Source organism: Aythya ferina (genome assembly GCF_964211825.1).
Source record: "Aythya ferina genome assembly, chromosome: 6".
In the NCBI taxonomy this organism is placed as follows: Eukaryota; Metazoa; Chordata; class Aves; order Anseriformes; family Anatidae; genus Aythya; species Aythya ferina.
The window spans coordinates 3,866,370-3,881,403 of record NC_140303.1 but is presented as its reverse complement, the minus strand read 5'-3'; the positions used below and the strand labels follow the sequence as shown (position 1 = coordinate 3,881,403).

At 40.6% G+C, this 15,034-nt stretch overlaps 1 protein-coding gene across 10 annotated transcripts in view; it reads right to left on the bottom strand.

Annotated features, from left to right (window-relative positions):
* The window catches only part of ANKRD44 (ankyrin repeat domain 44), a 144,715-nt gene that overhangs the window by 67,159 nt on the left and 62,522 nt on the right, over positions 1-15,034 (bottom strand). For all 10 annotated transcript variants that reach the window (XM_084523518.1, XM_084523516.1, XM_084523521.1 and 7 more), the window contains exons 2-3: positions 9,789-9,872; positions 2,291-2,369 (exon numbers count right to left, since the gene is read on the bottom strand). In XM_084523518.1, coding sequence (XP_084379644.1) covers positions 2,291-2,369; positions 9,789-9,872 — 163 coding nt within the window. The remainder of the gene's footprint in view (positions 1-2,290; positions 2,370-9,788; positions 9,873-15,034) is intronic.

Below are 15,034 nucleotides of genomic sequence, written 5' to 3'. Positions count from 1 at the left end.
ACAATTAGAACACTTGAAACAGTCCAAAAAACGTTCAGAGAAAACACACAGGTATAGTAAACCGAATTCTCCTTTTTTTTTTTTTTTTTTCTGCCTTCTCCTTTTGAAGTTAGGCTGGTAATCCAGAAGAACATATTTGTACTGTCTGCATGCACCCATTAGAATATCTGTTCCTCCATCATTCTCTTTTAAGCACCATTGCATTTTTCACCAAGGAGACAAGAAGGTCTATACAAAAGAAAAGCAATACAGGCAGAGAGAGGAGGTGAGGTGAGCAGCAAAGCTGAAGACCAGGAAGCAGCAGAACCTGCAGATGGAGTGGGACTGCGGGCACAAGGCACTGCCACGTATACAGCTGCATTGTCTATGATGTTACTGCCGAGAAAAAAAGTTTGGTCTTTTCAGTCTTAGGCCCTTGGACATACACACAGCTAGTGTTAATCTACTATATGTACCATGAGCACTTCAGAGAAAAGACTGAATCAGTAGTGCAACCCATGCTAGACGCCAGAGCACCTAGGAAAGTCAAAGGCTTTGAATACCTCAACCACGGGAAAAGCTTCAGTTGGCATTTTTACCCTGCTGGACAACAGAAAATGTAGGGTACAAATCTGCAGAAAGCTTGTTTTCTTCAAGTTCATGGATAACAGAACTATTTGTTCTGGGCTACAAACCTCATTTTACAAGCTATATCAACTAACCTTCAGAAATCCCTTCCACCCAGAATTACTCTCGGATTCAAGGAAATTAGGTGGTATCTAAAAATCACAGGATTGATATTTCTTAAATAACTTTCTAAAAAGAATATGCAAGTCATTTGAAGAGGCAGTCTAATAATTTGTAAAACCACAAATTACAGCATCACACAGCAAGAATCATACAGTAAGGTTGCTTGCAAGGAGTTAGACATGTGTACCATAAGGTTCTTTTCAATCCAACACCCTTAAACCAACATAAACTTTATCCTTACAGTTCCCCAGTTTAGGAAAACATTGCCTTTGAAATATGCAAGCAAGTTTACCATGAATTAAGGGTACTTCTTGAGAGAAATCAAGAGAAATCTCCTTTATATTTTGTTTTGACTTGTGTGTGTGTGTGCATGCACACGTGTGTGTCACTGAAAGTGTTTGGAAATATTTATGATTATTTTTCATGGTGCTCCTGGAGAGGTAGGTTAGCATTACATTCCTATAACAAGCTGGAAAAAAAAACATCTAGAGCAAATTAAATTAGCAGTGTCAGCATGAGATTAAAATAGGGGTATTCTTTACTTTCAGTGCACTGTTAAGATTGTTTTTCAGTCTTTATGCCACACACACACACACAAAATAAGAAAATAAATAAAAAAGAGGTATTTTGAGCACCTATAGCCAAACATCTATCAGACTCCACACACAGAGATATGAATAGATTACTTTTGTTCATGATTTGTCATTCCAAAACATTAGATGACAACATACAAGCCGAGTTTTTTGGCAATACCCTAACAAGGGGATGCTTTTTAAGGGAGGACCTAAGCAGTTAGAGATAACGTTTAATATACTTTGGTTTTGAGCAAAGCATCTTAAGAGAATATACAAATACAAAATATCCTGTGCATATATATATTATATATATACACAAATGTATACACACACACATACCTGTCTCTCCTAAGAACATATTGTTGCTTAGAGAAGCTTCTTTTTGACAAGTTTCTCTTTTCTTCAGGGACTACACACAAAATATTCATGCCTTTCATAAACCTACCCATTAGTATCAATCTGTTGGAAAAGATAACTGTTCTCTCACTGATTTCCAAGTTGTTGTGTAGATACATCCTGCTGCAAAGTTTCTGTTCTCCAAATCAACTTCCTGACTTTTAGAAGCATGTTTCTAATGTAAATACCACTTACTATTTATTCAAACTCATTCAGAACTTTCTACTATTATTCTATAATCATTTTTGCCTAACAAAAATTCTTGGCTTGTGCTCCAGGACTTGAGCCCACATTTCAAACACGTACTTCAGCATGTTTCTGAATACACAAATATTATCAGTTTGAATGCTTTCAGAGTTTTTAAAAACTAATTGCTTTGTTTGTTAATTTCACTTAGTTGCTACACCTTTTATAGTTGTACCACCACATTTAAATACATTTTGTAAGTTTGTAAACAACTGCAACCATCTCTATGGCACTCAGCAATATGTACTACACAAAGCTCACTCCCACATGCTTTATTGGCTATTTCTTGTCGCATTAAAATTAGCTAATTTACCCAGTAACGACAGTAAGGGAGGCTAACTTACCCGACAAAATGAGAAGCTCAATGATGTCTGCATCCCCAAGGAACGATGCAACATGAAGAGGAGTTCGCTTCTCAGCATCCTGCAAAACCACAGATGGTCCAGTTAGAAAACATGGCTGATAATTGCAAGCATTAGTATTAAGCATTACTATTAATGAGTAATGCTTTTTTTTTTTTTTCCCAGTATTTCCATTTATCATTAGAAATACAGTCTCAACTAGCGAAAGAACAAAATTCAAGGTCTTGCTAACACACTTTCTCCCAATAATCCTCACCTTTCTTATCACTGGGTTCCACCACACCTTGCAAAGAAATATTTAGTCTGATATCCTTCCTACAGGTAGATAAAATCAAATCAAATCTAAATCAAATCTCTATCACATCACAGTGCTCCTCCTGCAAAGCCAGAACACATCTGTAGATGAGGAAAAACATAACCCTTGTGTCTCTTTTGGAAAGATTTGCCGCTAAAAATTGCAGTAACATATTTCAGAAAGGTTACTGCACACCTAGTCTGGTTGGTTAGAACAGCCCAAAATGGATTTGTACACATAGATCAACCTTTAAACACAAGTAAAGAAAAGATTAACGGCCAGGTCTGCATCCTTAAACCTCTAAGAACTATACCTTATCATGCATACAATTTCCGAAACACAGATATTTCTTATTTGATTTCTGTCATTTTCAGGCTTAGGGAGTCACATTTTCAAGATTGACTTTCCTAATTTCACATGATATAAATACAGTGTTTATTAAAAAAAATAAAAAAAATACTGATTTATTCAGATGACTCCAGAACATAGGGTTTTAAAAAAATAAAATAAAAATAAAAATAAAATAAACATGACAATATAGGAAACAAATCACAAGCATGGCTAATACCATGCATCACACTATAGCCATGTTTTTTAACCACCAATACATAAAGTTCTAAGAGACTTACCAATCAAACTTATTAAATTACAACCTACCATAATTTGATACTGTAAACCGGTAACAAATTCAACAACTGTGAGTGATACCAGCAGAAAAATCCTACTGGTATTTACGCTTTCTCCCTGAAACATCTCTCTGAGCCTGTCAAGTAAAATATCTCTTTTAACATGCCCAAGAGGTCATCAGCTGCAAGCTATTTTGGACCATCTTCAAAGTATGCTATAAATGTGAACAAATCAGTGTGGCAGAGTCATTTGTCATGTGAATGCTGAAAATTGTTTTCCATCAAGTGCAGGGCACAGAGCCATTGTTGTTTATTACTATGTTTGCTTCTTGTATTTGTATGTTTGGTGTCTTGTTTTGTTGTTTTGTTTTCAAATACACATGATGTACACAGTCCTCAAATTCTGTTGCAGTACATTTTGATCTTACATGTTAGGCATGCACATGACATGCTGCAGACCAATTACGTGGATGCCCTGGTTGTCACAGGTCAGGGAAAAGATCTCTCTCAGAACTTCACCTCCCCATGTGGCAGGTAAATTAAAACAATATGAAGCAACTCTCCCTTTTCTCTTTCACAATCAGAAGCAGTGGATGCTCTACAGGACCAAACTCCCAAAAGAGCTCCACATCCAATGAGTGACCTCCCAGAAACTGAAATAACAAATTGGATTTTCTTGTATGTCCACATTATGACAACAAGAACTACAGCCTCACTTTGACCAATCTGGCTGCACACTGCTTGCTCGCTGACCTCTGCTGTGCTGCGATTCACCAAGGACTAGCTCTTAAGGACTGCGTGAGTACACACTGAGATAACTTTAATAAACTCTCATAAATACTGCTTCTTATCACCTATCCTAAGGCTATCCACTACACAAAACATGCTAAAACTAACCAAACACTTGTACAAGTATAGAATTGGTTTTATTTATTTTTAGCTTGTTCATTTTAACGCACAGATCTCTCATAGCACAGTGTAGCGTTTGTAATAGCTATTGTACCTGTCAGTGAAAAAATTTACAGCAGCTTCTTGCAACCCAGCCAGGGTTTGCAACAGAGCTGAACAGCTTGAAGTTGAATGTTAGCAGCACAAAACCAACAATTTTCTATATCAAAAAAGCTAGGCTATGCAGTGCTTTATTGATAATAAGCAATATTTTATACTAAATTGTAAATCTAACAGATATTTGATAATCCAGAGAGGAAAGGACGTGAAACAGAAATGCTTTCATGTAGCATTGTAAACTTAGGGGGATACTAATGGGACTGAAAGACCAGCAAAAAACAACAAAAGAATGAATGTTTCCACTACCAAAGCAGAATCTACCTGTAAATAATCTCAGCTTTCTCTTTTTAAAATCAATGCAAAATTACGTCAAAGAAAATGAGAATCAAGTCTTCAGAGAAAGAGAGGTTTTCATCATGCAACTGCATTTAAGCTTAATTTCTCCAAGTTTTAGGCATAAAGCTAAAATTTCTCCGATTATCAGAGCCAGGCACAAAGCAGAATTCATCCTCATGTGAACTATCAGAAGACAAAAAAAAAAAAAAAAAAAAAGAAACAATGCATGGTGTGAAAAAATGAGCAACAAACATGAGGGCCCCCCAGGCAGCGTTTTCTGGACTTTAGCAGGGAGAAGTGCCAACACGACGCTGGCAGCTGAGCCTTGAGCAACTCAGCAGAGGAAAACTCTTGAGTTCCTGTTTATGTTCTGCACAAGGCTGAAAGAAACACAGAGGAACCAGGGCACCTGCCTGCCCGTCAAACCACGCTCCTGGCATCCTCCTGAGAGCCACCAACCACTTCAGCATGGTCTAAAGAGCTCACCGGTGCTGCATCTGCTCCAGGCGCTATGGGATGTCCAACCACAGCTGCCATTCTGACGTGACAGCAGTAAAAGGAGCACCAGAAATAAGTAGCTAATACTGATGTAAAGACTGACGGTTACAAACAGAGAAGGGAATAAAAAGGAAGTCTGATGTTTCAGCGAGGGGTCTGCCGGTACCCCCCAAAGCTGACAATCCATCATAAGGCAAGGAAAGGGGTGAGGGGGAAAGAATAAAATGGTTACAAATAGCACTAAGACAAACAATCAGACCTGCTTCAAGTGCAGTTCTTAAGGAACAAAAGGTCCGTAAGAGACAGCAGATAAGCTAAACAATAGCTAAAATAAATTATTCTAAGTTGAGATACATACTCTCTTCCCAAAACTGTATTAGGGGCTTCACTAGTTCACAGAGAAGATGATGCTGCATGATAACGTTAGCTGTACTTCTTTATTTTTTTAAACTACAAAGAAAGGAAATTAAGAATTTAACAAAAAGGCAATCAAGGACAGAAGGCCTCAACAAGAAAAGCACTCAACACATGCTTCAACTGTTGAAGCAATCACAGTGACACTGATAAGGCTCAACATTAGGCAACCCCTTAAGTGCTTTATTGGATCAGAGCCCCAGCACACATGAAGATTAGCAGAACAGTGGCTCACATCAATCATACCAGCATACACAAAACATTTGGGCACATTAAGAAACAGGCCAAGTTTCTCCTCAGCACAGCCTGTATCTCAAAGCAGGTAATGGATCAAAATCCAGCAGAGTCTTCTTTGCAATTCTAATGTTATTTTGTAAAATACCACGAATTCTAGCTATGTTTTTTTAAAGAAGAGTATTTATTGTAAATAAAAATCATGCTGATTCTCTTGCATCACAAATGCCAATACAGATTCAGTATTCAATGTCCTTAAATTCCTGAAAGTTGTTCAAAATTTCCTTCTGTAGAAAACAAGAAAATTCTCCAGTGTTTCCCACTTAATTTAAGAGCTTGTACTGAACTGTCACACCGTGTCAATGCAGAGGCTTTCCGAAGTTCTGGAATACATTCACTCCTTCAGAAGGCTTTCTAACATGGCAGAAGCACTTCCAGAAGAAGATCACTTACTTCCAAAATAGCTTTATCTCCTGGGAGACTCCACAGTGCCAAAAGAAAATCAGCATTCCTTGGACGTGAGCAGAGATGAGCATCTGGTTCCCAAGATGACTGAAATACCACATGGCTTTCTCCCTTTGTCCCAAGTCAAGCATGTCACTCCAAACCAACCGACAAGCTGTTTTCCACATCAGCTATCCAAAGCACGCGAGGCCTTTCAGGCTCAGAATCTGAAACGTGTGCACACTTGCACCCTCAAGCACTCTCACCATCCCAAAAAGCATGCTTAGCAAAATTGCAAAAGTAGGATGAGAAAAAGAAGTAATAAACTGCCGCCATCCAGACCTCTTCGTAAGGGCCTCTTTCTTGCCTTCCTTATCAGTAACAAAGCTCCCTCTAAATGCGTGCCCCTTGGGTAGGGCCCTGTAGCCTCTGCTGGTGCCCCCTGCAGCCCTGCTCTGCAGCTGGAAGTGGGCAGGCGATGCCAAGCACCTTTACACCTCGACATGGCTCCAGCCTGGCCCAGCACCAGTCACTTCAGCCCGCCTGCATCTGCTGGCTCTGCAGCTCTGATGAATGAAAACGAGCCAAATTCAGCTAATCCGTTACATCCTCCTAACCTATCTCGTTTTGACCCAAGCGGGTGAGGGAGCATTTGTCTGAGAAGCTCTTGACATGGACAAACAGCTTCTCCAGCTGGCAGGGCAGCAAGCATGGAGCAAGCCCAGGAGGCGGTACCAGCACCCATGCCCATGACCAGAAACAGAAGCAATTAAACAAAGGGAAAGTGGACGTGGCCTGCAACAGCCTCAGCGTGGGGGCAGGGAGGTATTATTTACTTTCCCAGAAATATGAATGCAACAGGAATCATTCTGGGGAAACCAAAATTGTGCATAAACTTTGTTTGTTAGGGTTTTATCCCAGAAGAAAAACAAGCTTAGGTGATAAAGAGGAAAAACAGAGAGAAAGAAGCATCTGGTTTGGCTTGCAAACATCTCATCAGTTATGGGTAAAAACATGGGAAAGATTTTTTGCCTTTTTTGTTTGACTTTGTTTTTGAAGGGAAATTGATAGATTGAGATGAAAATTAACATCTTACAGAAAGGGAAAAGTTTAGTAGGAAATCAGAACTCTGCACATAAAGGGTGCTGCACAGCTACAGGCACTATCAATCTTACCAGTAGACACAGAATAATCCCTAGATGAACTCAAGGCTCTGCATCGTTCCCTCCTCCTCCTCCCACAGTGAAAAAAAAGCACCCCCCAAAATTCTCCCTGGTATTTCCCTGGAGCCAGGGGGTCACTGCCAGCCAAGCTTAAGGCTGCCCACGCGGTGCTCTGCACAAGTAGCATCACGCTCCCCCAGGCAGAGCAGGGAACCAGGAAGGTCCAAGCGACTGCTGCAGTGGCAGAATGAACTGGAAACAGCTTCTGAGCCAAACCGTTGCGACTTGCACTTTGTGGCAAGACAGAAGTCACAATTATAGCAGCATCCAGAAAGCAGCCGTTTTCATAAACATACACTTCCGGACTTGGAAAGATTTGATTTATTTGGCCAGACAAGAAGAAAAAGGGTAATCTTCTAAAAAAAAAAAAAAAAAAGGTAATCTTCTAAACCCCCGATTTGCTCTAAAGTCTTTCCTCTGAGGTTAATTGTCTCTTAGGACAGATGTGCACATCTCACCAATCTCACCAACGTTCAACAGTTTCTCCATGGCCTTTTACTTCTGCCTGCCTCATACCTCTCTCACTGTAGATTCCAAAATACCATCTATAAAACTTCAGAAATCCTCAAAGCTTGCTGCAAAAAAAAGGAGGTTATTTTATTTCCCTCTCCTACTTGCATTCGAACTATTTCAATACCAACACAGCTAACCAAAACGATCAGCAAGGACTAATCACTGCCAAACAGTGTCAGAGTTTCCTCTCACATGAACACCCAAGCACTAGAGAAACACTAACATGGAAGTAATTAAAAACACCCTGAAAATAGAAATGTAAGCACGCAGTGCAAATTGCCAGCTGACAGCACAGGAGGAAGGAACAAGCTATCATTTGATCTTTCTTTAATGACAGTTCCAGCATTTCACACTTTTCTGCAAACGCTATTAAAAACCCAATCTTCAGAATTTGTGTTGCCCAGTATTTTCCTAATTACTCCAAAGAACGGTTTGCTTTTTTGCTTCTGACAAAACAGCTGTTCAGCCAAAGCATTCTTGGGTGGACTTTTATTAAGTTAAACGTGATTCTGAGCAAAACTGTTCAAGTTCAGTTATTTTTTCTGTTACGTACTATGCTGCTCAGCTATAAAATACATATTCCTCATTTAATATTGCACCCTGACAGATGAGAGCATCTCCCAGGCAACGATCACTAGCACACTTGCAGCCAAAGGATAGAAAAACGTTTAAGAAGCCTACAATAGCCCTGTACAGGAAATGCTATTTTGAAAACCTAACACAAAACGCAGAGGAAAAAGTAGGACTGTCATGTTCATCTAGATTTTTTTTTATACTTCTATTTTATATTATTTGTAAGACCATCAGGGAAAAGAAATACAGGGGAAAATCAAGGTAGGTGATGCTTTAAGCAAGCAGTTCTGAGAAGTTATTTCAAGAAAACAACCAGGAAATGAATCACAGGGAACAGGTAATGTCAAGGTCTTCTTTCTCTGAACAGATTCCCCGTGAAAACCAGCAGCAAATCATTCCTTCCACTTGACAGAGACCTGAGTGGGCTCACTTCTGTACCCTTCCACATCTCTGAACCAGATGTCTGGACACCACTGCCTGCACAAGCTGCAGTGCGAAGGCTACACGAGGCTAAACTGCTGGAATTAGCTATGAATAAACCAACAGCTTTATGGCAGAGAAAGACCTGAAGAAAAGGAAGGTTGATTCGAAACACCAGGAAGCACCTGGAAACCACCATTCTGGTTCTGCTTGATATTCTCACCACTTCCAAAAGCTGCAGTCAAGACTAACAGGGTTCATTTCTAACAGTACAGATTTAAGCTAAAATCAAACAAAAAACAAAAAACAAAAAGGAAAAAGAAAAAAAAATCTGCAAAAAGACCAAGTTCAAGTGGAGAGTTTTTTCGCTGTTAAAACAATTAGCTACTACATGTTTGCAGCTGCTTACCATCATTCTGTCTAGAACAAGCCAATTTGAAGAATGACAATTCCTCTGTGGGCAAATCATGGCCAAAATGCTTACTCTCACTGCAGAGACCTATAGTGAAACTTTATTTCAAGCACAGTCAGATGCTGAATAAAAGCTCCTGTTCTGTAAAGGCTCTTCAAAAAAGGAAACTCTACAGAGAGTAAAAATATGCAGCTTTCAGCTGTTCTCATTCATTTTCTCAGTACACAAGAAAACAGTGTCCCTGAGTAACCTGCACATTTGGAATAATTACCATATATTTAGAAAATTTAAAATCACCTGCTGGAGATAATTATATTTCAGACTAATAATTAGGATTACATTCAAGCCCTGAATCTCCCTCTTCCAAATATTTTCTATTCTGTTATGTGTTAATTGCTAAGGACATGATTAATATTATCATTGCAGGAGTTCATAGGCCTGGCGCTTGCATGTCCCAGGCACAAACATATGCCAAGCTACATACCAAGGCGTTGACATCCTCGGTCTTGTAGATCAACATCCGAATCTCTTCTGGATCACCACTGAAAATCGCTTGGACCAGTGGAGGCTGGTAAAACAAAGGAGAAGAAACAGTATTACCGGTTTGTTTGTTTTCCGTTTGAAAGGAGAATATATTATTTCTCCTAATACTTACTAAAGCTGCCCACAGACACTGTGAGCATGACCCCCGTAACACGCCAACAAGAACATCTCATCAGGAGGAGCTATCAGCTTGCTTGAGGATAATCCGAAATCACGAGTATGTGCACACACGCTCATTATATGTGCAAACAAACAGGGACCCCCATCAGAATAGCAACTTTTGTCAACAACACACAATTAGCCCAGATGTTCTCTCTGGCATGTACAAGAAAAACTAATTACATCAGATATTGCTGCGTGCTTGCTGTTGGCACAGATTAATGGTCATGCAATACACATTTAGAAACAGAACATTATCCAGATAATGAATTTCTAGGCAATTACTAAACATCTTGTGTCTTTTTACAGAATAAATATGCAATGAGCACAGTTAATTTTAACCACCCAAGAAGTGAAATAATTATCGCATTGTTTCAAGTGTGTTATTATGCTATTATGGATCGGAATGCATAAATAAATAAGCAGGCGTACAGGGGTTAGGACGTGCCACGCTCACTCCACTCCTTCAGCAGCATCAGTGCCATCAGAGGGAGGGAGCGCGGTGCACAGAGCTGGCAGCTCTGTCCTTGCCTGGCTTTGCACCGGGCCCCCAGCAGCAAGTATCCGAGTTACTAACCAAGCTGTCAGAGCACAATCTACTCCATTTAAAACCAAACCAAACATGCTGGAGACTCAGAAAAATAAAGGGACAAATTGCAAAGATGCTTGTCCCCTGAAGATGTCAGAAACAGGATGTGGCCCTGGCTCCAGCTGCCCCTCCTGAAGGCAGTGTCCTACCCGGGGCAGCTGCTGCCAGCCTGGGGGCTCGCTGCGCGCCTCCAGGTTGCCTCCTGCAACCAGCAAAGACATTTGTGATACCATGAAACCACCAGAACTTAACATAACCCTGCAAAATGGAAGCATGCATGGCTACTTGAGCACATAAGACCACAGCAGCTCTCCAGACTCTGCAAGATGTAACTGTCTTGTGAACAGGTTATCTCAAAATTCAGAAACAAGCTGGAAAAGAAAAACACCATTATTTGCAATCTTTCCACTGCAATATTCATCATACTCAAACCTGGAAAATCTATTTCTAAGTTAATGTTGTCTACTTTAAAGCATATTAATCCTTTATGTCCTTGAGAAAGATTCACATTGGAATTTTACTCTTGCCACTCCTCCAACACAAAAAGGACTAAAGCAGCATCTTTTACCACAGCTGCCTGATGTGTTTCATCACAGTGTGGTCTTATGTATTGCGGCAGATGCTTAAAAAAGGAAAAAAAATTGCATTTCATTTGAACCATTTGCCATGCTTCCTTCCCAGCCCGTGCCAGCTCAGCCACGGAACATTTCCCACAGGGGGATGCAGAAACCAAAGCTCCGAGTCTGCTCCATCCTCCCTCATCTGCCAAACTCAAACACGTCAGAACTGAACTAAGAGTGAGATATTGCCATTCCTGCTTGTGTTTGTACCAAAAGAAATCGTTTCAAGTGATTTCTGGTCTTACGCCCACTGGCATGCCAATAGAAATTAGTATTCCCTAGATTTACTGTAAACCTTGCACTAGCTGCTAGGAAGAACCAGTGAATAAGAACTGTCACAGCAAAACATTTCCCTTTCATGTGCATTTATTGTAATATTTAAATAACAAAATAATCAGGAAAGCAGAGAACTCCTCAGCTGCAAGCCAAAGGGCCGCACAGCCCGGTGGTCAAGCACCAGCCACCCCTGGCACCTTGGACCAGCCGCTGCCACCACTCGCAGGTGCAGCCCACAGCCTGGACCCGACACCAGCAGAACACCCAGCCAACCTACAGTCTGTGGCATTGTCAGAAGCGATCAAATACTGTCGCAGGTATTGTTTTTCTTTCAATCAGGGAAGCTAAAATGCTGTGTATTGCTCTATTAAAAAAAAAAAAAAAAAAAAAAAAAAGTCTAAAGCAAGGCAGTTTGACCCATTTTTGGCCAAAAACCTGAATCAGACTCTCGGTTTTACAGGAAAGGCTTGAATTAGCATCAGCTACTTGACACAGAACGCAGACTGCGCATAACGCCGCATTCTGTGGACCTGTGATACATAAGACCCCCACCTAAATTTTCATCCAACACACTGCATTCAGCTTGCTGTATCAAGCCCCAGTATTCAGTCTACCTCTGAAGCAGGCTGTAAGTCTCACATTGCTGACACACACGAGCTAGCTGCCATGCACCCGTCCACAAAGACCTTAGTCCTTCAGCCTTTTCTCCATGAGGAGCTCTTTCTGCAAGCTACTCACAACAGAATCTATCACTGCTAATTGCAGCAGCAAGAGAGAGATCAGGGCCTGGGATGGGAAAGAAGAGAGAACACCAGCAGAGGTTAATATCCATCTTGAGTCACTGCTGAGCGGCTTTCTCAAATTGGCCATCTTTCCACTTTACTAGTTCATGAGTTTGCTTCACCTTTAAAGGCACTAGTATTGAAGCGAGAAACACTTCACTGTTAAGGAATTTTTCCTAGCAATTGCATTAAGACCTGCCGGCACGTGTGAGATGCTCAGTCACCTGTAATGACCTGTTTAGGAAAAATATGTCAGAAGAAAATTGCAGCACTGTTGCTACAATTAGGGGTGAGAGCCGAGAATGTGCATCTGCTAATCAGCACAGGGGGAAAGGTGCTGTTCTGCTCAGCAGCTGCCAGCAAACGCCGGAGCCTGTGCAGTTACACACGTGTTGGTGACGGATACCCAGCGACCTGAACGGATCATTTATTGATCTGCTATGGTAGCCATGCCTATGCACTAATGACTTCATGACTTTTTTTTACTTATTTATTTATTGCTGAAGGGCAGGTGACAAAGCTTTCTAGTCATCAGAGCATGGTATATTTGTGCAAATAGTATCTAAAGCCTGTGACAGCGTAATTAGTGAGCTATTTCATTAGCATAAATATCTTGCTTCAATATCCTTCAAGTTCAGAAGTTGGTAAATACTCTGAGTGAGGAGAAAACAAAAAGCAAGCATAGCACAGCTTATGTGTAACTATTACTAGAAATAAAGAGAGGTACGGACGCTGGAATGACAAACAACTGTTTCATCAGCTCAGTTCTCCAGAGTGTTGAAGTTCCTAAAGAGAGTTTCAGCTGGGAGCCTTCGCATTTTTTTCTGAAAATACACACCAGCAGCTACCAAAAAAACTTGCCATGTTACTTTTCATTATCCTCCATAGATCCAACAGACAGCACAAAGGAAAGCAGAGGCTATCACCACGCTGCATTCCTGGGGCTCCAAGCCCCAGATCAGAAGCAGCATTTGAGTGGACTGTCTCAACTATCATTTTAATTACCACCAGAAGTGGCTGCTGAAGCACTCAGCAGAACAGTTAGCACTTGGTCAAGTACCTGTGACATATATTAAGTATTTTATCCTGATTCTACGTATCCCATCTCACTAACAAGGACTTCTTGTTTTAGACAACCTTTCATTCTGACAGGAGCTGGTGGCAGATAGGTGAAGGATGATCGATTTCCACACCTGTTTGATACTATTCTTTGGTCTTGTGAGTGAAAAGTGAAAATATTGATCATTTACTTGTTCCAACTGCATTACAGCATCTTACTGGACTAAACGCATCAATGTGTCCATGAAACCATTTATCTTCAGCTGGCAAGACCACATAGCAAGACAAAGCAACCGATTTTGTCAGGGTTTTGCCTAACACCTCCCTTGTTCCCCGCATGTACTCCCATTACTCAAGATTACAAGGCTGTCTGCAGTGTCACATTATGCACATCTATTTCCTTCCCCTGGTCACAGTACAGAGCCCATGCCTCTTCCGAATTCGCATTTACAACTTTCTCCTGTGCATACAGCATGGAAATGTCCGAAATGCTGCTTTAACTTCTAAGTGCTACAAACAGGAAGCTGTAAACTGGATTTCTCTAAATTCTTGGAGTACATTCCCCTGTCACTTAGTATGTACACAATTTATGGAGAATCCATTCTGTGTACAGAAATTACCCAACACCCGTCATTTTTAATAAACCCTATAGCCTGTTTCACTTGCATGACTAGTCAGCCTGCTAGCACATTTTGGGGACTAATCACTAGGTAAAACCAAAGAAAAGTTCACTTTGAATTTGTTATGATTTTAAAGACAGTATTTTTGTTACTGGAATTTCTATATACAGTGCCTTCTGACATGAAAGTCCTTTCACTGAGCTGGTATTTGGAGAATAAAGCGATTGGATGATTGCTAAGGGGTGTTTCAGAGCAATTACAGGTTTTTCCTGAGCAACTCCAAAGAAGTATTTGTCCAAGCTATGGGAAGACTGGTGGAGAGGATCAAATCTGTAAATATGGTATATTGGTAATCTGAGAGCACTGTGGCAAACTGACAACATTGTTCCATGATCAGATAGACTCACCCAGGAGATTTATACTTACCAGATCAATAAATACCCTGGACACTGCAATATTTCAAATATGCCTGGGAAAATAATTCAATTAATTTACTTTTATGTTTTCAAGTGTATTTGTTCTGGTTTTGGAAGTCAGATTATTTGTCAATTATTTGTCAGGGTTGCGCATAATCCACAAAGTATATGCCTATACATTGCTGCTTAGCTCACTTTGCTCCCCTGTGCTCATGCACCAACAAAGTGAGGTGACACAAAACAGAAGTATTCAACAAAACATAAATTAACAGTCTGAAAAGTAAGAGAAACACAAGGTAGGTGGGATGTCCAAGCTTCAAAAGGCCTTTGCATTGCTTTTAAACTATTTTTTAAAGTATGCAAAAGAGCTGGGCTCTGGTGTTTTCCCCAGAGCAGCTGTTTGATAGCTGGCTGCCACACTGTACTGTAAGCTGCTCAGAGAAACATGCTGACATTTATGTTTCTTTGTAAAAAGCGTCAGCTTTTCTCTTGGTAGATCTCCAGTAATTTCTCTCCATGTCACTACAGCATCCTCTTTTTACTTAGCGTCTCCAAAAGCTCAGGCTGTGCTCACCCTTCAGAACGCAGAGAGGTCTTGGATGTTTACTGGGACAGGGCACCACTGGAAACGTGCTTAGGGAGTGGTGGGGAGCCCGGCACCGTTCA